This window comes from Thamnophis sirtalis, unplaced genomic scaffold, assembly GCF_051295495.1.
Source record: "Thamnophis sirtalis isolate CommonGarterSnake01/CBP01778 unplaced genomic scaffold, rThaSir2_p1.2 scaffold_17, whole genome shotgun sequence".
In the NCBI taxonomy this organism is placed as follows: Eukaryota; Metazoa; Chordata; class Lepidosauria; order Squamata; family Natricidae; genus Thamnophis; species Thamnophis sirtalis.
This window is the reverse complement of record NW_028261397.1, coordinates 3,618,155-3,645,408: the sequence shown is the minus strand read 5'-3', so window position 1 is coordinate 3,645,408 and position 27,254 is coordinate 3,618,155. Positions and strand designations below refer to the sequence as shown.

Genomic DNA, 27,254 nt, shown 5'->3' with positions numbered 1-27,254 from the left:
GATGAAGAGCGAGAGGAGGAATTCTGGGAGTTGAAGTCCACAAGTCTTAAAGTTGTCAAGTTTGAACACCCCTAGGGGTTTTTTTTTCCTAAAGGGTTAGGGGTGCGAGGGTCTCGTAACTTGACAGCTTTAAGACTTGCGTGCTTCAAATGCCAGAGTCTCTGAGCCAACATTTTGGTTGCTAAGCAAGAGCGTTGTTAAGTGAGTGTCACCACATTTTATAAGTTGGCCACGCCCACCCAGTTACATGGCCAGCAAGCCACTCCGACCATCACATGGCCAGCAAGCCACTCCCACAAAGCAGGCCATACCTACAGAAGAGGTTCTAAAGAATTTTGAAACCCACCATTGTTTTGGTCTATGTCAGAGGTGGGGAAGTATGGCCCTTTAAGACTTGTGGACTTCAACTCCCAGAATTCCTGAGCCAACTGCCAAGTGTTTTTTTTAAATCCTTCAGCATGCATGGGTGTCTTAAGAATTCTGGGAGTTGAAGTCCACAAGTCATAAAAGGGCCATAGTTCTCCCCCAATAGGTAACTATGTATGGATGTATGCATACAATAGTCTTAGAATACTTAGAGTAGAATAGAGCTGGAAGGGACCTTGGAGGTCTACTAGTCCAGCCTCCCTACAACTTCTGGTGGCAAACTGTTCCTCTGGTTAATTCCTTTGGTGCTCTCTGGTGTCTGAATTACAACTCCCGAAAGCCTGTGCTACTCTGACAATGGAGGTGCTAGGCGCATGGATGCGAGTTCATTGGCTTTGAACAGACACAGCATTATCCAATCAGTCTGTTTTGACACAGACCTCAAACTCACCAACTCACCAGAAGGCTGTGAGTTCTAGTCCCACCTTTGCCTGAAAGATGACTGGGTGATTTTGGACCAATCACCAGGAGACTGTGAGTTCTAGTCCCACCTTTGCATGAAAGATGGCTGGGTGACTTTGGACCAATCACCAGGAGACTGTGAGTTCTAGTCCCACCTTTGCCTGAAAGATGACTGGGTGATTTTGGACCAATCACCAGGACACTGTGAGTTCTAGTCCCACCTTTGCCTGAAAGATGACTGGGTGATTTTGGATCAATCACCAGGAGACTGTGAGTTCTAGTCCCACCTTTGCATCAAAGATGGCTGGGTGACTTTGGATCAATCACCAGGAGACTGTGAGTTTTAGTCCCACCTTTGCCTGAAAGATGACTGGGTGATTTTGGACCAATCACCAGGAGACTGTGAGTTCTAGTCCCACCTTTGCATCAAAGATGGCTGGGTGACTTTGGATCAATCACCAGGAGACTGTGAGTTCTAGTCCCACCTTTGCCTGAAAGATGACTGGGTGATTTTGGACCAATCACCAGGAGACTGTGAGTTCTAGTCCCACCTTTGCATCAAAGATGGCTGGGTGACTTTGGACCAATCACCAGGAGACTGTGAGTTCTAGTCCCACCTTTGCCTGAAAGATGACTGGGTGATTTTGGACCAATCACCAGGACACTGTGAGTTCTAGTCCCACCTTTGCCTGAAAGATGACTGGGTGATTTTGGATCAATCACCAGGAGACTGTGAGTTCTAGTCCCACCTTTGCATCAAAGATGGCTGGGTGACTTTGGATCAATCACCAGGAGACTGTGAGTTTTAGTCCCACCTTTGCCTGAAAGATGACTGGGTGATTTTGGACCAATCACCAGGACACTGTGAGTTCTAGTCCCACCTTTGCCTGAAAGATGACTGGGTGATTTTGGATCAATCACCAGGAGACTGTGAGTTCTAGTCCCACCTTTGCATCAAAGATGGCTGGGTGACTTTGAGCCAGTCACCAGAAGGCTGTGAGTTCTAGTCCCACCTTTGCCTGAAAGATGACTGGGTGATTTTGGACCAATCACCAGGAGACTGTGAGTTCTAGTCCCACCTTTGCATGAAAGATGGCTGGGTGACTTTGAGCCAGTCACCAGGAGACTGTGAGTTCTAGTCCCACCTTTGCCTGAAAGATAACTGGGTGACTTTGAGCCAGTCACCAGGAGACTGTGAGTTCTAGTCCCACCTTTGCCTGAAAGATGACTGGGTGATTTTGGATCAATCACCAGGAGACTGTGAGTTCTAGTCCCACCTTTGCATGAAAGATGGCTGGGTGACTTTGGACCAATCACCAGGAGACTGTGAATTCTAGTCCCACCTTTGCCTGAAAGATGCCTGGCTGACTTTGAGCCAGTCACCAGGAGACTGTGAGTTCTAGTCCCACCTTTGCATGAAAGATGACTGGGTGTCTTTGGACCAATCACCAGGAGACTGTGAGTTCTAGTCCCACCTTTGCCTGAAAGATAACTGGGTGACTTTGAGCCAGTCACCAGGAGACTGTGAGTTCTAGTCCCACCTTTGCCTGAAAGATGACTGGGTGATTTTGGACCAATCACCAGGAGACTGTGAGTTCTAGTCCCACCTTTGCATGAAAGATGACTGGGTGTCTTTGGACCAATCACCAGGAGACTGTGAGTTCTAGTCCCACCTTTGCCTGAAAGATAACTGGGTGACTTTGAGCCAGTCACCAGGAGACTGTGAGTTCTAGTCCCACCTTTGCCTGAAAGATGACTGGGTGATTTTGGACCAATCACCAGGAGACTGTGAGTTCTAGTCCCACCTTTGCCTGAAAGATGACTGGGTGACTTTGAGCCAATCACCAGGAGACTGTGAGTTCTAGTCCCACCTTTGCCTGAAAGATGACTGGGTGACTTTGGACCAATCACCAGGAGACTGTGAGTTCTAGTCCCACCTTTGCCTGAAAGATGACTGGGTGACTTTGGACCAATCACCAGGAGACTGTGAGTTCTAGTCCCACCTTTGCCTGAAAGATGGCTGGGTGACTTTGGACCAATCACCAGGAGACTGTGAGTTCTAGTCCCACCTTTGCCTGAAAGATGACTGGGTGATTTTGGACCAATCACCAGGAGACTGTGAATTCTAGTCCCACCTTTGCCTGAAAGATGACTGGGTGATTTTGGATCAATCACCAGGAGACTGTGAGTTCTAGTCCCACCTTTGCCTGAAAGATAACTGGGTGACTTTGAGCCAGTCACCAGGAGACTGTGAGTTCTAGTCCCACCTTTGCATGAAAGATGGCTGGGTGACTTTGGACCAATCACCAGGAGACTGTGAGTTCTAGTCCCACCTTTGCCTGAAAGATAACTGGGTGATTTTGGATCAATCACCAGGAGACTGTGAGTTCTAGTCCCACCTTTGCCTGAAAGATGACTGGGTGATTTTGGATCAATCACCAGGAGACTGTGAGTTCTAGTCCCACCTTTGCCTGAAAGATAACTGGGTGACTTTGAGCCAGTCACCAGGAGACTGTGAGTTCTAGTCCCACCTTTGCATGAAAGATGGCTGGGTGACTTTGGACCAATCACCAGGAGACTGTGAGTTCTAGTCCCACCTTTGCCTGAAAGATGACTGGGTGATTTTGGACCAATCACCAGGAGACTGTGAGTTCTAGTCCCACCTTTGCCTGAAAGATGACTGGGTGATTTTGGATCAATCACCAGGAGACTGTGAGTTCTAGTCCCACCTTTGCCTGAAAGATAACTGGGTGACTTTGAGCCAGTCACCAGGAGACTGTGAGTTCTAGTCCCACCTTTGCATGAAAGATGGCTGGGTGACTTTGGACCAATCACCAGGAGACTGTGAGTTCTAGTCCCACCTTTGCCTGAAAGATAACTGGGTGACTTTGAGCCAGTCACCAGGAGACTGTGAGTTCTAGTCCCACCTTTGCATGAAAGATGACTGGGTGACTTTGGACCAATCACCAGGAGACTGTGAATTCTAGTCCCACCTTTGCCTGAAAGATAACTGGGTGACTTTGAGCCAGTCACCAGGAGACTGTGAGTTCTAGTCCCACCTTTGCATGAAAGATGGCTGGGTGACTTTGGACCAATCACCAGGAGACTGTGAGTTCTAGTCCCACCTTTGCCTGAAAGATAACTGGGTGACTTTGAGCCAGTCACCAGGAGACTGTGAGTTCTAGTCCCACCTTTGCATGAAAGATGGCTGGGTGACTTTGGACCAATCACCAGGAGACTGTGAATTCTAGTCCCACCTTTGCCTGAAAGATGCCTGGCTGACTTTGAGCCAGTCACCAGGAGACTGTGAGTTCTAGTCCCACCTTTGCATGAAAGATGACTGGGTGTCTTTGGACCAATCACCAGGAGACTGTGAGTTCTAGTCCCACCTTTGCCTGAAAGATAACTGGGTGACTTTGAGCCAGTCACCAGGAGACTGTGAGTTCTAGTCCCACCTTTGCCTGAAAGATGACTGGGTGATTTTGGACCAATCACCAGGAGACTGTGAGTTCTAGTCCCACCTTTGCCTGAAAGATGACTGGGTGACTTTGAGCCAATCACCAGGAGACTGTGAGTTCTAGTCCCACCTTTGCATGAAAGATGACTGGGTGACTTTGGACCAATCACCAGGAGACTGTGAGTTCTAGTCCCACCTTTGCCTGAAAGATGACTGGGTGATTTTGGACCAATCACCAGGAGACTGTGAGTTCTAGTCCCACCTTTGCCTGAAAGATGGCTGGGTGACTTTGGACCAATCACCAGGAGACTGTGAGTTCTAGTCCCACTTTTGCATGAAAGATGACTGGGTGACTTTGGACCAATCACCAGGAGACTGTGAGTTCTAGTCCCACCTTTGCCTGAAAGATGACTGGGTGATTTTGGACCAATCACCAGGAGACTGTGAATTCTAGTCCCACCTTTGCCTGAAAGATGACTGGGTGATTTTGGATCAATCACCAGGAGACTGTGAGTTCTAGTCCCACCTTTGCCTGAAAGATGACTGGGTGATTTTGGACCAATCACCAGGAGACTGTGAATTCTAGTCCCACCTTTGCCTGAAAGATGACTGGGTGATTTTGGACCAATCACCAGGAGACTGTGAGTTCTAGTCCCACCTTTGCCTGAAAGATGACTGGGTGATTTTGGACCAATCACCAGGAGACTGTGAATTCTAGTCCCACCTTTGCCTGAAAGATGACTGGGTGACTTTGGACCAATCACCAGGAGACTGTGAGTTCTAGTCCCACCTTTGCCTGAAAGATGACTGGGTGATTTTGGACCAATCACCAGGAGACTGTGAATTCTAGTCCCACCTTTGCCTGAAAGATGACTGGGTGATTTTGGATCAATCACCAGGAGACTGTGAGTTCTAGTCCCACCTTTGCCTGAAAGATAACTGGGTGACTTTGAGCCAGTCACCAGAAGGCTGTGAGTTCTAGTCCCACCTTTGCCTGAAAGATAACTGGGTGACTTTGAGCCAGTCACCAGGAGACTGTGAGTTCTAGTCCCACCTTTGCATGAAAGATGGCTGGGTGACTTTGGACCAATCACCAGGAGACTGTGAATTCTAGTCCCACCTTTGCCTGAAAGATGCCTGGCTGACTTTGAGCCAGTCACCAGGAGACTGTGAGTTCTAGTCCCACCTTTGCATGAAAGATGACTGGGTGTCTTTGGACCAATCACCAGGAGACTGTGAGTTCTAGTCCCACCTTTGCCTGAAAGATAACTGGGTGACTTTGAGCCAGTCACCAGGAGACTGTGAGTTCTAGTCCCACCTTTGCCTGAAAGATGACTGGGTGATTTTGGACCAATCACCAGGAGACTGTGAGTTCTAGTCCCACCTTTGCCTGAAAGATGACTGGGTGACTTTGAGCCAATCACCAGGAGACTGTGAGTTCTAGTCCCACCTTTGCATGAAAGATGACTGGGTGACTTTGGACCAATCACCAGGAGACTGTGAGTTCTAGTCCCACCTTTGCCTGAAAGATGACTGGGTGATTTTGGACCAATCACCAGGAGACTGTGAGTTCTAGTCCCACCTTTGCCTGAAAGATGGCTGGGTGACTTTGGACCAATCACCAGGAGACTGTGAGTTCTAGTCCACTTTTGCATGAAAGATGACTGGGTGACTTTGGACCAATCACCAGGAGACTGTGAGTTCTAGTCCCACCTTTGCCTGAAAGATGACTGGGTGATTTTGGACCAATCACCAGGAGACTAATGAGTTCTAGTCCCACCTTTGCATGAAAGATGACTGGGTGACTTTGAGCCAATCACCAGGAGACTGTGAGTTCTAGTCCCACCTTTACATGAAAGATGGCTGGGTGACTTTGGACCAATCACCAGGAGACTGTGAGTTCTAGTCCCACCTTTGCCTGAAAGATGACTGGGTGATTTTGGACCAATCACCAGGAGACTGTGAGTTCTAGTCCCACCTTTGCCTGAAAGATGGCTGGGTGACTTTGGACCAATCACCAGGAGACTGTGAGTTCTAGTCCCACTTTTGCATGAAAGATGACTGGGTGACTTTGGACCAATCACCAGGAGACTGTGAGTTCTAGTCCCACCTTTGCCTGAAAGATGACTGGGTGATTTTGGACCAATCACCAGGAGACTATGAGTTCTAGTCCCACCTTTGCATGAAAGATGACTGGGTGACTTTGAGCCAATCACCAGGAGACTGTGAGTTCTAGTCCCACCTTTACATGAAAGATGGCTGGGTGACTTTGGACCAATCACCAGGAGACTGTGAGTTCTAGTCCCACTTTTGCATGAAAGATGGCTGGGTGACTTTGGACCAATCACCAGGAGACTGTGAGTTCTAGTCCCACCTTTGCCTGAAAGATGACTGGGTGACTTTGAGCCAATCACCAGGAGACTGTGAGTTCTAGTCCCACATTTGCATGAAAGATGGCTGGGTGACTTTGGTCCAATCACCAGGAGGCTGTGAGTTCTAGTCCCACCTTTGCATGAAAGGTAACTGGGTGACTTCTAGCCAGTACCCAGGAAACGGTGAGTTCTAGTTCTGCCTTAGGCACAAAAGTGGTTGAGTGACTTTAGGCCAATTATGAGGAGAATGTGAGTTCTAGTCCCACCTTTGCATGAAAGATGATGGGGTGACTTTGGACCAATCACCAGGAGACGGTGAGTTCTAGTTCTGCCTTAGGCACAAAAGCCGACTGGGCCACTCCCCCCTCTCTCATCCCACCTCACAGGGTTGTTGTTATGAGGGAAATAGAAGCAGGAAGAAGTGTGTGTTCTTCCCCCTTCAGTTACCGGTAAAGAAACAAAGGCAAGACAAAAATTTCTGATCAAGAATAAAAAGCAAGCTTTAGTAAGCCATAAATTAACTGGGTTTGCACCGCTTCGAAAGCTAAACCAAGCAATCCACTGTAGTTTCTGCAGGCATTGGGCCCGAGACCTTAAATCAATGTTTCTCAACCTTGGCTACTTGAAGATGTCTGGATTTCAACTCCCAGAATTCCCCAGCCAGCAAATGCTGGCTGGGGAATTCTGGGAGTTGAAGTCCAGACATCTTCAAGTAGCCAAGGTTGGGAAACACTGCCTTAAATGCTTGTTTCGGAAGGCAGCTGCATATCCGTGATTAGAATCCTTTTTTTGGGTGGGGGGATGCTTCCCCCCCCCACTTATTTATTATTTATTTACTTTTTATTTTCTTTATGCAAACATCACATCTTTGCTTTTTTTCCCCCCCAACCTGACTTAATTCTTTTTTAATTCCTCATTTTATGAGCTGAGGATTTGTTTCTTTTTAAAAAATAATATATCGGGGCGGGGAGTGGGAATGTGTGTGTTTGTGTGTTTTTTTTCCGTCCATGTCCATCCTCCACCCATCCTTTCGATTCTTTTGGGTGACCTGCCCTTCCTTTTCCTGTCTTCCCTACTTCCCCTTTCCGTTTCTAACCTTGCAAATCCTTTCCTTTCTTTGTCCTCCGTCATAAAAAGACTACAAAAAGATTAAAAACAGAAGGAAGGACCAGTTTAGGATTCCCTCCCCCCCATTTTAAACATTTGTGGTAACAGTTGTGATGAGAAAGTTGGCTTTTCTGTTTAAAAACAAAAAAAAATGTATTGTTAAAAGAGGTAGAAGAATTTGGAATCCTTTGTCTGGCTTTTAGAATAGAATAACAGTTGGAAGGGACCTCGGAGGTCTTCTAGTCCAACCCCCTGCCTAGGCAGGAAACCCTATACCGTTTCAGACAAATGGCTATCCAACATCTTCTTAAAGACTTCCAGTGTTGTTGGGGCATTCACAACTTCTGGAGGAAAACTTCTCTTCCACTGATTAATTGTTCTCACTGTCAGGAAATTCCTCCTTAGTTCTAAGTTGCTTCTCTCCTTGATTAGTTTCCACGCATTGTTTTCTCTCCGTCTTTCCATGAGAGATTTCTAGGAAACATAGTTAGTTGGACAAACCACAGTTTCCCCGTTCACGCAATAAATGGAGCTATGAAATCAAGCAGATGTTGGTCAAGGCAAGAGATGAGGACTTACCTATAAACCGAAAAGCAAAATTCCCAGAGACAATTTTGAAGGTGGATCCTATGTGTGTTATACTGAACCAGGGGTGGGATTCAGCGGCTTCGGACCGCTTCAGGAGAACCGGGTGCTAATCTTACATCTGGTTTACCAAACCAGTAATTGAAAAATAGGAGCCAGCCGTGTGCAGCAGCTGCCAAAAAAGCCAACACAGTTCTAGGCTGCTTAAACAGAGGGAGAGAATCAAGATCACATGAAGGGTTAATACCACTTTATAAGGCCACACCTGGAATACAGCATTCAGTTTTTGTTGCCACGATGTAGAAAAGATGTGGAGACTCTAGAAAGAGGGCAGAGAAGAGCAAGAAAGAGGATTAGGAAACGGGAGACTAAAACATATGAAGAACGGTTGCAGGAACTGGGTAGGTCTAGTTTAATAGAAAGAAGGACCAGGGGAGACATGATAGCAGTCTTCCAATATCTCAGGGGTTGCCACAAAGAAGAGGGAGTCAAGCTATTCTCCAAGGCACCTGAGGGCAAGACAAGAAGCAACAGATGGAAACTAATCAAGGAGAGAAGCAACTTAGAACCGAGGAGAAATTTCCTGACAGTTAGAACAATTAATCAGCAGAACAGAAATTGCCTCCAGAAGTTGTGAATGCCCCAACACTGGAAGTCTTTAAGAAGATGCTGGATAGCCATTTGTCTGAAACGGTATAGGGTTTCCTGCCTAGGCAGGGGGTTGGACTAGAAGACCTCCAAGGTCCCTTCCAACTCTGCTATTGTATTGTATTGTATTGTATTGTATTGTATTGTATTGTATTGTATTGTATTGTATTGTATTGTATTGTATTGTATTGTATTGTATTGTATTGTATTGTATTGAAAAGACTGGCTGGCCCCGCTCTGCCCCTCCCAGGAGTCTTTGCGCAGCCTGTTTTGGATTCCAGGTTAATTTAAGACCCACCTGGAGGCTCTGGGAAAGTAAAAAACGGGACTCCCTGAAGTCCAGAAACGGGTCTGTTTCTGGTCTCCAGAGCACGGGGGAGTCCATTTTTACCCTCCCGGAGGCTCGAAAAACCCTCCAGAGCATTGAAGGGTGAAAAATGGGCCTCCTGGATCTTCCAGAAGTCCAGAAACGGGCCCGTTTCCGGTTCCAAAGGTCCTCTGAAGCCCAGGGGAGGCTGTTTTTGCCCTCCGGAGGCTCGAGAAAAGCCTCCGGAGTCCTGAAGGGCAAAAAAACTGGCCTCCGTTCTGGAAATTCAGAAATAGGCCCGTTTCCAGCCTCTGGAGAGCCTCCGGAGCTCGGGAGAGGCTACCTTCGCCCTCCTGGAGGCTCGAAGAAAGCCTCCAGAGCCTTGAAGGGCAAAAAAATGGGATTCCTGAATGCTCCGGAAGTCCAGAAATGGGGCATGTCTCTCGCCTCTGGAACGCCTCCAGAGCCCATGGAAGGCCGTTTTCACTCTCCCGGAGGCTCGAGAAAAGGGAGGGGGAACCCTGGGGAGGGCGAAAACACGGTTCCACCACAAAACCGCGTTCGACTAAAGGGCGCTCGACGAAACCGCGTAGCTGACGTCATCACAGCGCGGAGAAAAAAGCATGCTGTAAACGCTAAACCTAAAATTAACCCCTAAACCTAAACCTAACCCCCCTAAACCTAACCCTAAACCTAACCCTTAACCTAACCCTAACCCTAACCCTAACCCTAACCCTAACCCTAACACTAACACTAAACCTAACCCTTAACCTAACCCTAAACCTAATCCCTAACCCTTAACCTAACCTAAACCTAACCCTAACCCTTAACCTAACCCTAAACCTAACCCTAACCCTTAACCTAACCCTAACCTTAAACCTAACCCTAAACCTAACCCTTATCTTAACTTGAATCGGCTTGCTTTCAAAGCGCTATTTAAAGCGCCCTTCTTTCTCCGCGCTCGCTGTTGTCGCCCTGCTGATGATGTCAGCGACGCGGTTTAATCGGGCGCGCTTTAGTCGAGCGCGGTTTTGTCGTGCCACGGAAAATACCCCCCCCCTTGGTGCAGGATGGCCACCATGCCCATATACCCACCCAGGAACCGGGCAGCAAACTGGTTGCTCAAATTTTTTAATCCCACCCCTGTCCTGACCCTCCAACTTCGCTTGTATTTTCAAGGTTATTCTGTGTTGTTGTTTTTTTAATTGGCTGAAAACCAAAGTTGGGATCTCGTGAAGCCGAATGCAAACCTCGGCTAATTCCGAACAGTTGTTTCCACCTTTGAAGCAGCCGTTTTCCCAGAGAGTTTTGATCTTGTCACGGGCTGGTTTCTCATGCAAAGCAGGTGTTTCAAAAGGAAAATAAGGCTATTTTCAACTCAGAAACATTTCTGGAATGCTGGAACGGCATCAAAATAATTTTTAGAACAACCTTTCCGCTTGCTCGAATATATATATATATATATATAAATAAAAAGTCTTTTGTTTCTCCAATTCCCAGATGGGCTTGTTTTTCCCCCAAACAGACACTCCAAACGCTTTTAAGAGATAATCCGCAACGTACAATGACAGTAATGGGGCTCAAAATTTCCATTGCTTTCCAAGGCAGTCGTTAAGTGAGCTTCTCCCCCTTATTCTACCACTTTTTCTCAGCGCTATTACGAAGCGAATCACCATGGTCGTTAAGTGAATCCGGCGGTGTTAAGCGAATGTGGGTCCTGGAGTCTGGGGAAGGCTCTGATGAGGGCTCTGTGTTGGAGGCAGAGAGGGGGCCAGAGCCGTCCGACAGTTATTAGCTGCCCTCGGAGTCAACATCAGTGGGGCAGAAGAACAGCTGGAGCCTGTTCCTGATGCACGCATGCGCAGAGCTGTCAGGAGAAGGGAAGGCGCTAAAGAACAGGGGTCGACTTGGGAGTAAGGCCACAGATGGACGATGAATGGCCCCTCCCAGAAGGAATAAAAGAGGGAGCGCCAGGGGAGTGGAGTTTGCAGGAGACCATTAGTTCCCTTCATTGGTTCGTGGCTCTCCGAGACTCCTTGCCAAGTTCTGCAGAGATCGGCCTGGCAGCTCTCCAAGCCAGATGAGGTCTGTGACTGTAAATCCTCCCTGGAAAGACTTTGCTGGATGGGAAGGAGCAGAATTCACAGCAAATTAATAAAAGGGTTTTTTGTCGGGACAAGGAGTTTGCTTCAGGCTCTTGGGAAGCATCGGTCAGAAGAATACGAATCTCCCGCCGTCTCTTTTCCATGCCTGATTAATTAGGACGGATCCTTTCTAAGTTTCTTCCTCTGTCCGTTGTTCAGTTGTGGGAATCTCTTCCTTTTATCTCATCATTCCCCAGGTGTCTTCTTCCCGTCTTCCGAGGCTGGTCTCACATCCCGTTGCCAACTGCCCCTCAAAATGCTGAGTGGGTGGAGCTGAAGTAAGCTGTGGGTGGAGCTAAAGGGGATTCCCTTTTAAGCTTCGTCCCTACCTCTCCCATCTCGGGACTATTTTTTCTCGCTGTGTCCTTTTGATGAATTCATCAAGTTAATCAGCTCGTTCTGGTGGGCTTCCTCAGCGACCATCTGTGAGTTTAGATGAATTGTATTCCACTAGAGGAAAGGCTGCCCCCCCAAAACACCCACCCCACCCTCCAATTAGCCCCATCTGGGCTTGTTGGAACTACAGTTCTAATCGTCATCAGACAGAAGAGGGATTTTACAGGCGGTCCTTGACTTACGACCACAATTTCTGTTGCAAAGGGCGACGAGGGTCACTTCCCCCCCCCCCCAGTGCTATTGTAACTTGAAATCAACAGTATGTTCTAGTCGCAGCTTAGACGGGAAAGCTGGTTGGGTAATTGTGGACAAATCACCAGGAGATGGTGACTTTAGATCAATCACCAGGTGACGGTGAGTTCTAGTCCCACCTTAACCATGAAAACAAGCTGGGTGACTTTGGATAAACCACCAGGTGACCGTGAGTTCTAGTCCTGCCTTAAGCATGAAATCGAACTGAGTGATTCTGGGCCAATCACCAGGAGACAGGGAGTTCTAGTCCCACCTTAGGCATGAAAGCTGGCTGGCTGACTTTGGACTAATCACCAGGTGACCGTGAGTTCTAGTCCTGCCTTAAGCATGAAATCGAACTGAGTGATTCTGGGCCAATCACCAGGAGACGGAGAGTTCTACTCCCACCTTAAGCATGAAAGCTGGCTGGGTGACTTTGGACTGATCACCAGGTGACTGTGAGTTCTAGTCCCGCCTTAGGCGTGAAAGATGGCTGAATAACATTGGACCAATCACCAGGAGACCGTGAGTTCTAGTCCCGCCTTAGGCATGAAAGCTGGCTGGGTGTGACTTTGGACTGATCACCAGGTGACTGTGAGTTCTAGTCCTGCCTTAGGCATGAAAGATGGCTGAATAACATTGGACTTATCACCAGGAGACGGTGAGTTCTAGTCCCACCTTAAGCATGAAAGCTGGCTGGGTGACTTTGGACTGATCACCAGGTGACTGTGAGTTCTAGTCCTGCCTTAGGCATGAAAGCTGGCTGGGTGTGACTTTGGACTAATCACTAGGTGACCATGAGTTCTAGTCCTGCCTTAGGCATGAAAGATGGCTGAATAACATTGGACCAATCACCAGGAGACCGTGAGTTCTAGTCCCGCCTTAGGCATGAAAGCTGGCTGGCTGACTTTGGACTAATCACCAGGCGACCGTGAGTTCTAGTCCTGCCTTAGGCATGAAAGCCGACTGGGTGTCCCTCGGGGTCAATCACCAGGAGACAGAATTCTAGTCCTGTGTTAGGCATGAAAGTTGGCTGAGTAACTTTGGGCCAATCACCAGGAGATAGTGAGTTCTAGTTTCACTTTAGGCATGGAACTAGCCGGGTGACTTCGGGCCAATCACCAAGGAACAGTGAGTTCTAGCCTCAGTTTAACCATGAAAGCCAGCTGGGTGACTTTGGTCCAAACACTCTCTCTCTCAGCTCAACGCACCTCATAGGGTTGTTACTCCTCGCAGGAGGAAGATGTGTTAGATCAGTGTTTCTCAACCTTGGCAACTTGAAGAGGTCCGGACTTCAACTCCCAGAATTCCCCAGCAGTGGTTAGGACAGTGTTTCTCAACCTTGTCAACTTGAAGATGTCCGGACTTCAACTTCCAGAATTCCCCAGCCAGCATTCGCTGGCTGGGGAATTCTGGGAGTTGAAGTCCAGACATCTTCAAGTAGCCAAGATTGAGAAACACTGTGTTAGATACTGTATGCTCAACGGCACAAGTTATTTGTAAAAATAATAAAGGCGGGATACAAACAAATAAATTAATAAGAAATATTACGCCAGGCTCATGTCGAGCACCGCGCTAGTTGCCAGTCGGTTCCCGGGGACGATTCAAGGAGCTGGTTTTCTGACTGCTCCATTAGCTCAGCCACATCTGTTTCCCCCACATCTGCCAGAAACTCCGTTCTTTGCGAGAGAAATTCATCCCGCCACCGTTCAACGCTTGCTCTGCTCCCTCTCGTTTGCTGGTCGTCCGCTTCAGCCTGGGAATAGTTTTTCTAAGATCCGATACATGAAATCCACATCTGTCACACTTAAAACCCAGCGTACTGGAATTGGCACCGCAGCGGTGGGTGGTTTCGAAAGTCCTTTAAATCTTTCTGCCAACAATAAAAAGGGGGGAACAAGGGAAAAGGAAGGGAAAATTAGCAAGAGTAAGTTGGCTTCAAAAAATACCCTCCTGCCTCTATGGGAGTGTTAGATTGGTGCTTTTTCAGTCTTGGCCAATTTAAGATGTGTGAAACGATAATTTCTTTATAGCGGCAGCTGTGTGATGATGAATCTATGGCACGCGTGCCAGAACTGGCACCCAGTGTCACATGAAGGGTTAATACCACTTTACAAGGCCTTGGAAAGGCCACACTTGGAATACGGCATTCAGTTTTGGTCGCCATGATGTAGAATAGCAATAGCAATAGCAATAGCAGTTAGACTTATATACCGCTTCATAGGGCTTTCAGCCCTCTCTAAGCGGTTTACAGAGTCAGCATATCACCCCCACAGTCTGGGTCCTCATTTCACCCACCTCGGAAGGATGGAAGGCTGAGTCAACCTTGAGCCCGTGAGATTAGAACCGCTGAACTGCAGATAACAGTCAGCTGAAGTGGCCTGCAATACTGCACCCTAACCACTGCGCCACCTCGGGTCCAGAAAAGATCTGGAGGCTCTGGAAAGAGTTTGAGTTTGAGTTTAATTTTATTTATAGGCCGCCCAATCCCGGAGGACTCCGGGCGGCTTACAGCGAGGGAAAGAAAAATAATAAAAGAGAATAAGAATAATAATTTTAAAAAACAGGTTAAAAACAACACAGATACATTCATTTCGGTTGGGGCTGGACCTCAACAATGAGGTCAACAGCCCCAGCTCTGCCAGAATAGCCAGGTCTTGACAGCTTTTCTGAAGGCCATGAGAGTGGGTAAGGTCCGGATTTCTGGGGGTAGTTCGTTCCAAAGGGTCGGAGCAGCCACAGAGAAGGCCCTCCCTCCGAGGAGTCGCCAGCCGACATTGTCTGGCTGACGGCATCTGAAGGAGGCCCACCCATGTGGGATCTTACTGGCCGTTGGGAGGAGTGTGGCAGTAGGTGGACTCGCAGGTATGCTGGCCCTAAGCCATGTAGGGCTTTAAAGGTGATAACCAACACCTTGAATTGTATCCGGAGACCAATAGGTAGCCAGTGCAGCTCGCGGAGGATAGGTGTAACATGGGTGTATCTAGGTACACCCAATATCGCTCGCGCGGCTGCATTCTGGACTAGTTGTAGTCTCCGAACACTTTTCAAGGGTAGCCCCATGTAGAGCGCGTTGCAGTAAGAATGCAGAGAAGAGCAACAAAGAGGATTAGGGGACTGGAGGCTAAAACATAGGAAGAACGGTTGCAGGAACTGGGAATGTCTAGTTTAATAGAAGATGGAAAAAAAATGCTACTCCGTCACAGCGGCTGTAGTAGCTTCCAAGTCTCATACCGTCAATTGTCTTGTTCGTGTTCCCACGCACGACTGGCGGCGGTAGCTACTCCCAGACCCATGCTCCTCTTTCTCCTCCACTGTGGTAGCATGTGAGAAAGACCTTGGGAGGACAGGCTAAGAGAGGATGCCAAGGGAAGCGTCAGATAAGAGACACCTGAGCCTTCAGCTGCATAACGGCTGGAGATGGAGGCTCGGAAGAGAAATCCCTCCCTTGGTTCTCTCTGAGCTCGGTTGATTTCTTGCCGACATTTCAAGACCCAAGTACGTAACCTCATCAGTGCTTGAAGGGAGTGGAGTTTGTGGAGAGGAGGAGGAGGAGGAGGAGGAGGAGGAGGAGGAGGAGGAGGAGGAGGAGGAGGGGGAGGGGGAGGACTGTGGTGTCTTTGCTGCTCAGTTTTCTGGTAGACATTTCATGGCCCAACTAGGTAAAAGCATCAGTGGTAGAAGAGAGGGGACTTGCAGAGTGTAGAAGAAAGGGAGGAGGAAGAGAAAGAGGAAGCGGAAGATGAATAGGAGAGGAGGAAGACTGTTGTACCTTGATACTCTTCGAGTTTGCTTATTGTAGTTACTTCATGTCCCAACTAGGGCCGTGTTCTCTATCAGCTCCAATTCATCTTTCCAAAATCTGAGAACCAGTCTTCCCATTTTTTTACCCATGAAACTCTAATCCACCCTTTGTGGGGGGGGGGACCCTACCTTTTTACCACCCTGTACATATATATATGTTTCCTGAGGTTTTCGCGGGTGTTAGTATGTAGGTCTCTAGTTATTCGGGTTTTCTCCCGCGTAAAATTGGAGATGTCTTGCCGACGTTTCGACGAAGTCCCATTCGTCATCTTTAGGCTTCTTCAGGCTTGGTGCTTCCAGGAGAGATCTCACATTGCTCCTCGAAGCACCAATATATATATATATATATATGGGACGCGGTGGCTCAGTGACTAAGATGCTGAGCTTGTTGATCAGAAATGTAGGCAGTTCGGCGCTTCAAATCCCTCGCGCCGCGTAATGGAGGGAGCTCCCGTGACTTGTCCCAGCTTCTGCCAACCTAGCAGTTCGAAAGCACGTAAAAAATGCAAGTAGAAAAATAGGAACCACCTTTGGTGGGAAAATAACAGCGTTCCGTGCGCCTTCGGCGTTTAGTCATGCCAGCCACATGACCACGGAGACGTCTTCGGAAAGCACTGGCTCTTCGGCTTTGAAATGGAGGTGAGCACCGCCCCCTAGAGTCGGGAACGACTAGCACAGATGTGCGAGGGGAACCTTTACCTTTTACCTAACCTCTAGATGGGATAGATTCAGGGCGACTGGATGGAGCCAAGCATTTGCTCGCCAGATGCCCTTCCTGACGCCTACACACAGTTCACAGCAGATGTTTTCAAAACAGGTCGGACATCCTCCTTTCTGCGGGTGTCGCCGCCTCGCCAGAAGTCCCATCCTGACCTTCCTTTTCCGACATCTTGATCTCCTCGGCATGGGATGTCTTCGGATTTTTTTACCCATGAAACTCTTAATTGACCTTTTTTTGGGGGGGGACCCTCCCTGTTTACAGCCCTGTAACCCCTATTTGAGGTAAATTCAGGGTGACTGTATGGAGCCGAGCATTTACTGGCTGGTTTCCTTTCCTGACACCTACAGAGTTCACAGGTCGGACATCAGAGGTGGATTCCTACCAGTTTGGCCTGGTTTGGTCGAACGGGTAGCAGTATGCCGGCCTAAGTCACAGAACCGGCAGCGACCCAGGCTGGCCCCGCCTCCGAACCAGTTCCCCGATTAGCCTCAGTAGGCGCCGCCATCTTGTTTTTGAGCTCCGTGCAGGCGCAGAACAATTTCTATTGAACTGCGCATGCACGCATCCAGCGCCCGGAGCACGCCCACGAACAAACCGGCAGTAACGCCGGCTAGAGCCCACCCCTGTCAGACCTCCCCTATGTGGGTGTCGCCATCCCAACCTTCCTTTCCCGACATCTCTGCCTCCTCGGCACCGGATGTCCCATGTTTTAAACGCGCTCCATAACGGCGCGCTCTCACTCCCTCACAGCTGCCGTTCCTTGGCAGTGGGACTCCCGTTGTCAGCAGCCGAGGCTTCTCCGCCGGAGCGTGTTTCTTTTTTAATTAAGAAGCATTTGGATGCGGCTGGTGGCGTTGGCAACAGCTCGTTCTGAGAAAGCAGCCAATTGCAACGGCGGTTTTTAATGGGCGCTCGTGTTCGATCCTTAATCCCACCATGCATGTAATACATTTCCGATTATCGTCCTGCCAAGGCATCTTAATTATTCCGGGGAGCCAGCGAGACGGATGAACCGTGGGCAATAGATTTCGCCGGATGCTTAAGCCCTGGCAACATCATCGGGCGATGAGGGGAGCGGGGGGGGGGGGGGAACTACCGTATTCCTGGATTCGCAACACCCCCGATATCCTGACTCTCTAAATTCAGGCCATCCTCGGCTTATGACTGCAATGGAGGCCAAACTTTCCATCGCTAAGCAAGACAATTGCTAAGTGAATTTTGCCCCGTTTTTACGGCTTTATTTGCCGCAGTCATTAAGCGGAGCACTGCAGTTGTTCAATTCTTAAGTGCCGGTTCTTAAGTGAATCCGATTTCCCCCTTGACTATGCCGGTGAGGAGGTCACAAAAAGGGTCAAAAAATGCGACCCCGGTACACTGCAACCCGTCGTAAATACGAGTCAGTGGCCAAGCGTCTGAATTTTGATCACGGGAACTAAGGGAATGCTGCAACAGTCGTGAGCGTGAACCATGGCCATAATTCAGTGCCGTTGTCACTTGGAACAGTCACTAAACGGACTGTTGTAAGTCGAGGACTGCCTGTAAATGGTGGTGATGTGATCTGAGGAGGTTGGAAACGGTCATAAATGCAGGCCGGTTGCCCAGGGGATAAATGTCAGCTTTTTGAATCTGGGTTGTGAGTCCCTTTTGGGGGGATCCATCGTAACTTTGAATGGTTCAATCAATCAATCAGAATAAAGGTGGAAGGGACCTTGGAGGTCCTCTAGTCCAGCCTCCTGCTCAAGCAGGAGACCCTAGACCATTTGAGACAAGGGGCTCTCCAGTCTCCTCTTAAAAGCCTCCAGGGATGAAGCACCCACAACTTCTGGTGGCAAGCTGTTCCACTGGTTAATTGTCCTCCCTGTTAGGAAGTGGCTACTTAATTCCAATGTTGCTTCTCTCCTTGATTCAGTTTCCATCCGTTGTTTCTCGTCTTGTCTTCTGGTGCTTTGGAGAATAAATTGACCCCCCACCCCCCGTTTTATTCTTTGGGGCAGCCCCTCAAATATTGGAAGACTGCTATCCTGTCTCCCCTGGTCCTTCTTTTCTCTAGACTAGCCAGGCCCAGTTCCTGCAACCTTCCTTTGTACGTTTTAGTCTCCAGGCTGTTAAGCAGGGGGTTGGACTAGAAGACCTCCAAGGTCCCTTCCATTCTATTCTATTCTTTCCAGTATTTCTGTTCTGTTCTGTTCTATTCTAATCTAATTTCATTCTATTCTACTCTCTATATTCTATTCTATTCTATTCTTCGCACTTTCTATTCTATTCTGTTCTATTCCATTCTATTCCATTCCATTCTAATTTCATTCTATTCTATTCTATTCTATTCTATTCTATTCTATTCTATTCTATTCTTATACTCTACTCTACTCTATTCTACTCTATTCTATTCTAAATCTATTCTACTCTATTCTGTATTCTTTTGTATTCTATTCTTTCCACTTTCTAATTCTATTTCTATTTCTATTCCATTCCATTCCATTCCATTCTATTCTTTCCACTATTTCTATTTCCATTCCATTCCATTCTATTTTATTTTATTCTATTCTTTCCACTATTTCTAATTCTATTTCTATCCCATTCCATTCCATTCCGTTCCGTTCTGTTCTATTCCATTCTATTCCATTCCATTCTATTCTAATTTCATTCTATTCTATTCCATCCCATCCCATCCCATCCCATTCTATTCTATTCTATTCTATTCTATTCTATTCTATTCTATTCTTTCAATTATTTCTAATTCTATTTCTATCCCATTCCATTCTATTCTATTCTATTCTATTCTTTCCACTATTTCTATCTCTATTCCTATTCCATTCTATTCTTTCCTGACACGCGTCCAAAGGGCTGGGGATGATGGGACCACTTTGGGGTTCTGCGTTCATAACGACAGTCTGTAACCAAAGCTCTACCTGTTTTATTTCCAGACCAGTGCGGTGTTGTGTCTGGGCGGTTGTGCCCTTTTGGCTTTCAGCGCCCTGCTGGCGGTCATCGTCCTCTTCCTTCCCAGCGGTCAGTGTGAGAGACGGCTCTGCACCCTGGCTGGGTACATTCAGACAGCGGCCGGTAAGTGCGTCACAATCCTGTAGGTTTGCTTCAGGGAATTTGCCAGGCATCTCCGATCTCAACTATCTACCGCAACTGGCCCCATTTGGTGTTTTTTCAAATGAGTCCACTTTAAGATGGCTGGACTTCAACTCCCAGAATTCCCCCAGGCAGTTGAGGTCTACCCACCTCAAAGCATGCTGGCTGGGGAATTCTGGGAGTTGAAGTCCAGCCATCTTAAAGCATGCTGGCTGAGGAATTCTGGGAGTGGAAGTCCAGCCATCTTAAAGTGTGTGGCTGAGGAATTCTGGGAGTTGAAGTCCAGCCATCTTAAAGCGTGTGGCTGAGGAATTCTGGGAGTTGAAGTCCAGCCATCTTAAAGCGTGTGGCTGAGGAATTCTGGGAGTTGAAGTCCAGCCATCTTAAAGCATGCTGGCTGGGGAATTCTGAGAATGGAAGTCCAGCCATCTTAAAGTATGTGGCTGAGGAATTCTGGGAGTTGAAGTCCAGCCATCTTAAAGCGTGTGGCTGAGGAATTCTGGGAGTTGAAGTCCAGCCATCTTAAAGCGTGTGGCTGAGGAATTCTGGGAGTTGAAGTCCAGCCATCTTAAAGTATGCTGGCTGGGGAATTATGGGAATGGAAGTCCAGCCATCTTAAAGTGTGTGGCTGAGGAATTCTGGGAGTTGAAGTCCAGCCATCTTAAAGCGTGTGGCTGAGGAATTCTGGGAGTTGAAGTCCAGCCATCTTAAAGCGTGTGGTTGGGGAATTCTGGGAATGGAAGGCCAGCCATCTTAAAGCATGCTGGCTGGGGAATTCTGAGAATGGAAGTCCAGCCATCTTAAAGCGTGTGGCTGAGGAATTCTGGGAGTTGAAGTCCAGCCATCTTAAAGCGTGTGGCTGAGGAATTCTGGGAGTTGAAGTCCAGCCATCTTAAAGCGTGTGGCTGAGGAATTCTGGGAGTTGAAGTCCAGCCATCTTAAAGCGTGTGGCTGAGGAATTCTGGGAGTTGAAGTCCAGCCATCTTAAAGTGTGTGGCTGAGGAATTCTGGGAGTTGAAGTCCAGCCATCTTAAAGCGTGTGGCTGAGGAATTCTGAGAGTTGAAGTCCAGCCATCTTAAAGCATGCTGGCTGGGGAATTCTGGGAATGGAAGTCCAGCCATCTTAAAGTGTGTGGCTGAGGAATTCTGGGAGTTGAAGTCCAGCCATCTTAAAGCACGTTGGCTGGGGAATTCTGGGAGCTGAAGTTTATCCATCTTAAAAGGGGCCTAGTCTGAAAAACAGTGGTCTAATTCTGCATTTGATTTTGCCTGTTCGTAACCCCTTCCTGCTTTCGAAATAGAGTCATACTGTCCCGCTGAATTCATGAAGTTATATGTATATTGCTCACTATTTCAAAATCCCAATAATATCACTGCAGAGCATGTTCAAAAGTCTAAAGCAATATGAGTAAGATGAGGATTAGACATATAGTATGATTTCAAGCAGGACATCTGTCATTCAAAAGGTCCGTGTTTGCATATCAGTTCTTGACTTCCTGCCATCCATTTGGCAGCCGTTCAAAGGGCATTGAGAAAAGTGATTTACAGCTAGTCCTCACACTTACGACCATCGTAACAAGGTCGCAGGGCCATGGGATTGCCATTTGAATCCTGTCTCCAACAAAGGGGGAAGGTAAATTTGCTGAAATCTGAGATGGTCTCTTCCATAGCCGGCGCAAGGCGGGAAACACGGTTCAAATTTTCACGCTGGCTTGGTGCGGTCACCGCGCACGCGGCAGCTGTCATCTTCGCTCTCCGAACCTTCAGGCTCTGTAGCCTCGCGTTGCACGCCCGCGCTCTTCCGCACGCTTTTAGGCGTGTTTTGGCACTGCAGGGTTTCCATCAATTTAACGGCAGACTCAGTGGCCCCGGCTTCATCTAGGGCAGTGTTTCTCAACCTTGGCAATTTGAAGATGTCCGGACTTCAACTCCCAGAATTCCCCAGCCAGCGAATGCTGGCTGGGGAATTCTGGGAGTTGAAGTCCGGACATCTTCAAGTTGCCAAGGTTGAGAAACACTGATCTAGGGTGATTTGACGCATCAGGTTAGATTTAGCTAGTCGTCTCCTCTGCAGGTCAATATCTCTAACACCACATATGATATGGTCAAGTATAAGTTCATCGAGATCTCTAAACTCGCTGTACGCTGCGGCCTTTCTAAGCGCCGCAACGTATTCATTGATGGATTCACCCTCTTTCTGTTTGCGAGTGTTAAAATTTATGCCTTCTGACATGTTTAGACGGTCTGGGTGCGTGGTGTGGCCTCAGCGTCTGTTTGTAACACCGATCAAGCGACCGATTGGAGTTGCGCTGGCTCGGACAAGTCTTTTGCCGTCTCGAACACTTCCCGTCCGCCGTAGCTCAGGGACATGTTCTTCTTTCGGCCTCCAGAAAGGCCCATGAGGTCGATAGCTTCGAGGAAGCAGTCGAACCTCAGCCTGTAGGATTCCCAGTGCTCGGTGACTGGGTTGTACGGAGTCGGTGGGGCGTGCATGGCCATCTTGTGTCTCTGAGGGCGTTTGAAATAGCTGCTCAAAGATGGCTGCTTGATGCCGCGCTGAGCTCCGGGCTGGATTCACTTGCTGAATTGTTGTGCTATTTCTATTGCTATTTGTTTGCCTAGTTGCCTTCCAATCCAATCTTCGTCGCTAGTGTTAGATCGAGTAAAGGAAAGGCACACTCAGGCATAGGCAACAACAGCTCTTTATTAACTCAGTAGCAACTATGTACAATCCAGCGAAGGTTCAGTCTGTCAGCAGCCCTTTTATAGGGAGCTGTCAGGCCCTTCGACCAATCAGGTTGAATCTCTGTTCCCGCCGGAACAGAGGACCCTGGTGAAAACCATTGTAACTGCTTCTGGTATCTAACACTATTCTTATTTCTATTCTTTTCTGTTCCATTCCATTCTCTATTCCGTTCTGTTCTGTTCTAATTCTGTTCTGTTTTGTTCTGTTCTGTTCTACTCTACTCTATTCTAATTTCTATTCTATTCTATTCTACATTCCATTCTATTCTGCTCTTTCCAATTTCTATTCTAATTTCTATTCTATTCTGTTCTGTTCTATTCTATTCTATATTCTATTCTATTCTGCTTTCCAATTTCTATTATATTCTAATTTCTATTCTATTCCTATTCTATTCTATTCTATTCTAATTTCTATTCTTTTCCATTATTTGCTATTCTATTCCATTCCATTCTATTCCAATTGCTATTCTATCCTATTTGCTATTCTAATTTCTATTCTATTCTTTCTATTCTTTTCCATTCCATTCCATTCTCTTTTCTGTTCTGTTCTGTTCTACTCTGCTCTGCTCTACTCTACTGTAATTTCTATTCTTTTCTTTTCAATTCTTTTCTTTTCAATTCTTTTCAATTCCATTATATTCTATTCCAATTGCTATTCTATTCTGCTATTCTAATTTCTATTCTATTCCACTCCATTATCTGTTCTGTCCTGTCCTGTTCTGTTCTATTCTGCTCTGCTCTGCTCTACTCTAATTTCTATTCTTTTCTTTTCTATTCTTTTCAATTCCATTATATTCTATTCCATTATATTCTATTCCAATTCGCTATTCTATTCTATTTGCTATTCTAATTTCTATTCTATTCCATTCCATTCCATTCTCTATTCTATTCTGTTCTGCCCTGTTCTGCTCTGTTCTAATTTCTATTCTTTTCTATTCTATTCTATTCTTTTCTTTTCAATTCTTTTCTTTTCAATTCTTTTCGATTCCATTATATTCTATTCCAATTCGCTATTCTATTCTATTTGCTATTCTAATTTCTATTCTATTCCATTCCATTCTCTATTCTATTTTGTTCTGTCCTGTCCTGTCCTGTTCTGTCCTGTTCTGTTCTATTCTGCTCTGCTCTACTCTAATTTCTATTCTATTCTTTTCAATTCTTTTCAATTCCATTATATTCTATTCCATTCTATTCTATTCCAATTCGCTATTCTATTCTATTTGCTATTCTAATTTCTGTTCTATTCCATTCCATTCCATTCTCTATTCTATTCTGTTCTGTTCTATTCTGTTTTCTTCTGTTTTGTTCCGTTCCGTTCCATTCTAATCTCATTCAGTGCGATCCTTAACTGTGATGCCTGCCCTTGTGACCGACCTGCCAGAATTCCCATCCGGGGCAATTTCATGCTTGTGTTTCCTGTGCTCAGGGCCAGGCAGCGGCTGTCACAACCTGTCACCAGGCTATTTTGTAGCTCCACAACTCTGGGTTTTCCTTGCGTCACTGGTTCCTGCTATGAAACGCTCCGTAGGAGTGAGCCTTCCTGGCTGGGGACAAACAGCTGCCTTAGATACAGGCAGTCCTCGACTTACGACCACAAGCACATCCCTGCTGTTGTTAAGCTGGTAACACGGCTGTTGTTAATTTGGGTGCGGGTTGTAAATCCTTTGGTTCAGCAAATCGATCCGTCCTTCCATAGCATCCCATCTCAAAGCAGGCCGGAGGTAGTCCTCGATTTATGACCACGATGGAGCCCAACGTTTACTGAGTTGAGAAGTTGTGAATGCTGAAACACTGGAAGATTTTAGGAAGATGTTGGACAACGTTTTGTCTGAAGGGGTGTAGGGCAGAGGGGATGGACTAGAAGACCTCCAAGGTCCCTTCCAACTCTGCTATTTTAATTGATTTTTGAGGAAGCTGGTGAATTATTATTATTATTATTATTTTTAAAAGTGGATGCTGAGGAATTCTGGGAGTTGAAGTCCAGCCATCTTAAAGCATGCTGGCTGAGGAATTCTGGGAGTTGAAGTTCAGCCATCTTAAAGCGTGTGGTTGAGGAATTCTGGGAGTTGAAGTCCAGCTATCTTAAAGCGTGTGGCTGAGGAATTCTGGGAGTTGAAGTCCAGCCATCTTAAAGCGTGTGGTTGAGGAATTCTGGGAGTTGAAGTCCAGCCATCTTAAAACGTTTTGTCTGAAGGGGTATAGGGCAGAGGGGATGGACTAGAAGACCTCCAAGGTCCCTTCCAACTGCTATTTTAATTTATTTTTGAGGAAGCTGGTGAATTATTATTATTATTATTTTTTAAAAAAGTGGATGGAAATAATGAACGATCCAAAAGGGACTCCAGATATTTTCCATTTGCGACCCCTGTGAAAGGTTAATTAGCAATTACCCCCTCCTCGTTTTTGTTTTAATTAAATCCTGCCACTCGGAGGACTTTTTTTCGTGCAATATTTGAAAATGGGTGGATGGTGTTCCAGCCGTACAATTCTTAAGGGGGTCAGAATATAACCTTGCAACCCTTCACGACCATTGCAGCATTCCCCACGGTCATGTGATCCAAATTCGACCGACTCGTATTTATGACGGTCGCAGTGTCCCGAGGTCACGCGACTCCCCCCTTCCGACCGAGCAAAATTCATGGGGAAGCCAGATTCATTGAACCATCGCCTTCCTGACTTAAGAACGGCAGCGATTCCCTTAACGACGGCGGCAAGAAAGGTTTGTCAAACGGGGCGAAACACACTTAGCCGTCTAAGCTGTCTTGCTTAGCGACAGAAATGTTGGGCTCGGTTTTGGTCGTAAGTCGAGGAGTAATCCGCATATTATTCTCGTGGTTATTTGCAGAGTATATTTTGGTTCCTCCCCGTTTTCTTTATTTGGACATCTGTCAGGGAAGGACTAAAAACTCCCTTAGGCACTGTCTTGCTTAGCGACAGAAACTTTGGGCTCGGTTTTGGTCGTAAGTCGAGGAGTATCCGCATATTATTCTCGTGGTTTTTTTGCAGAGTGTATTTTGGATCCTTTTCCTTTCCTTGGACATCTGGCAGGGAAGGACTAAAAACTCCCTTAGCCACTGTCTTGCTTAGCGACAGAAATTTTGGGCTCAGTTTTGGTCGTAAGTCGAGGAGTATCTGCATATTATTCTCGTGGTTCTTTTGCAGAGTGTATTTTGGATCCTTCCCCTTTCCCGTCCTTGGACATCTGGCAGGGAGGGACTAAAAACTCCCTTAGCCACTGTCTTGCTTAGCGACAGAAACTTTGGGCTCAGTTTTGGTCGTAAGTCGAGGAGTATCCGCATATTATTCTCGTGGTTCTTTGCAGAGTATATTTTGGTTCCTCCCCATTTTCTTTATTTGGACATCTGGCGGGGAAGTACTAAAAACTCCCTTAGCCACTGTCTTGCTTAGCGACAGAAACTTTGGGCTCAGTTTTGGTCGTAAGTCGAGGAGTATCCGTATATTGTTCTCGTGGTTCTTTGCAGACTGTATTTTGGATCCTTTCCTTGGACATCTCGCAGGGAGGGACTAAAAACTCCCTTAGCCACTGTCTTGCTTAGCGACAGAAACTTTGGGCTCAGTTTTGGTCGTAAGTCGAGGAGTATCCGTATATTATTCTCGTGGTTCTTTTGCAGAGTATATTTTGAATCCTTCCCCTTTTCTTTACTTGGACATCTGGCAAGGAGGGAGGGAAAACGTTTCTTCCTGTTTGCTTCCCGAAATAATTTTCTTGCAGGCTTCAGTCCAAAAAATGCGAACTGGGACTAAAATTAGTTTAAAGGAAGAAGAGAATGGCGCCTGGTTTTGAGAGAGGCGCCTGGTTTCCTAATTTAAAAAACAACAACGCCTCTTTCTTTTTCCCCTATTTTTAAAAATTAGAGCTTATTTTCGACTTAACAGCAATTCATTTAGTGACCGTTCAAAGTTACGGCACTGGAAAAAAGTGATACAGGATCGTTTTTCACACTTACGACCGTTGTCGCATCGCCGCGTCATTTTTTGCGACCTTCCGACAAGCGAAATCCATGGGGAAGACAGATTGATTTCACAACTGTTTTGCTAATTTAACAACTGCAGTGGTTCACTTAACGTCTGTGGTAAGAAAGGTCGTAAAATGGGTCAAAACTCACTTAGCTACAGTCTTGGTTGGCCACATTCATTTAACAACCGTGTTACTAACTTAACAACTGGAGTGATTCACTTAGCAACTGTGGCAAGAAAGGGCGTACAATGGGGCTGAAGTCACTTAGCAACAGTCTTTCTTAGCCAGATTCATTTAACAACCATGTGACTAACTTAACAACTGGAGTGATTCACTTAACAACTGTGGCACAAAAGGGCGTACAATGGGGCTGAATTCACTTAGCAACAGTCTTTCTTAGCCAGATTCATTTAATAACAGTGTGACTAACTTAACAACTGGAGTGATTCACTTAACAACTGGAGTGATTCATTTAACAACTGTAGCAAGAAAGGTCCTATAATGGGGCTGAATTCACTTAGCAACAGTCTTTCTTAGCCATTCATTTAACAACCATGTGACTAACTTAACAACTGGAGTGATTCACTTAACAACTGTGGCACAAAAGGGTGTACAATGGGGCTGAATTCACTTAGAAACAGTCTTTCTTAGCCAGATTCATTTAATAACCGTGTGACTAACTTAATAACTGGAGTGATTCACTTAACAACTGCGGCAAAAAGGTCGTAAAATAGGACAACATTCAGTTAATAAATGCTTCCCTTAGCAACAAAAATATTAAGCTCGCTTGGGGTCCTAAGTTAAGGAATAAGTGTACTTTGAATTAAGTTTTTTAACCGTTCAAATTTA

At 46.7% G+C, this 27,254-nt stretch overlaps 1 protein-coding gene across 1 annotated transcript in view; it reads left to right on the top strand.

The window, feature by feature from the left end:
* LHFPL7 (LHFPL tetraspan subfamily member 7) overlaps positions 1–27,254 on the top strand; it is a 91,959-nt gene that overhangs the window by 22,368 nt on the left and 42,337 nt on the right. The window contains exon 2 of the mRNA XM_087702821.1: positions 19,525–19,663. Within this exon, the coding sequence (XP_087558947.1) occupies positions 19,525–19,663 (139 nt within the window). The remainder of the gene's footprint in view (positions 1–19,524; positions 19,664–27,254) is intronic.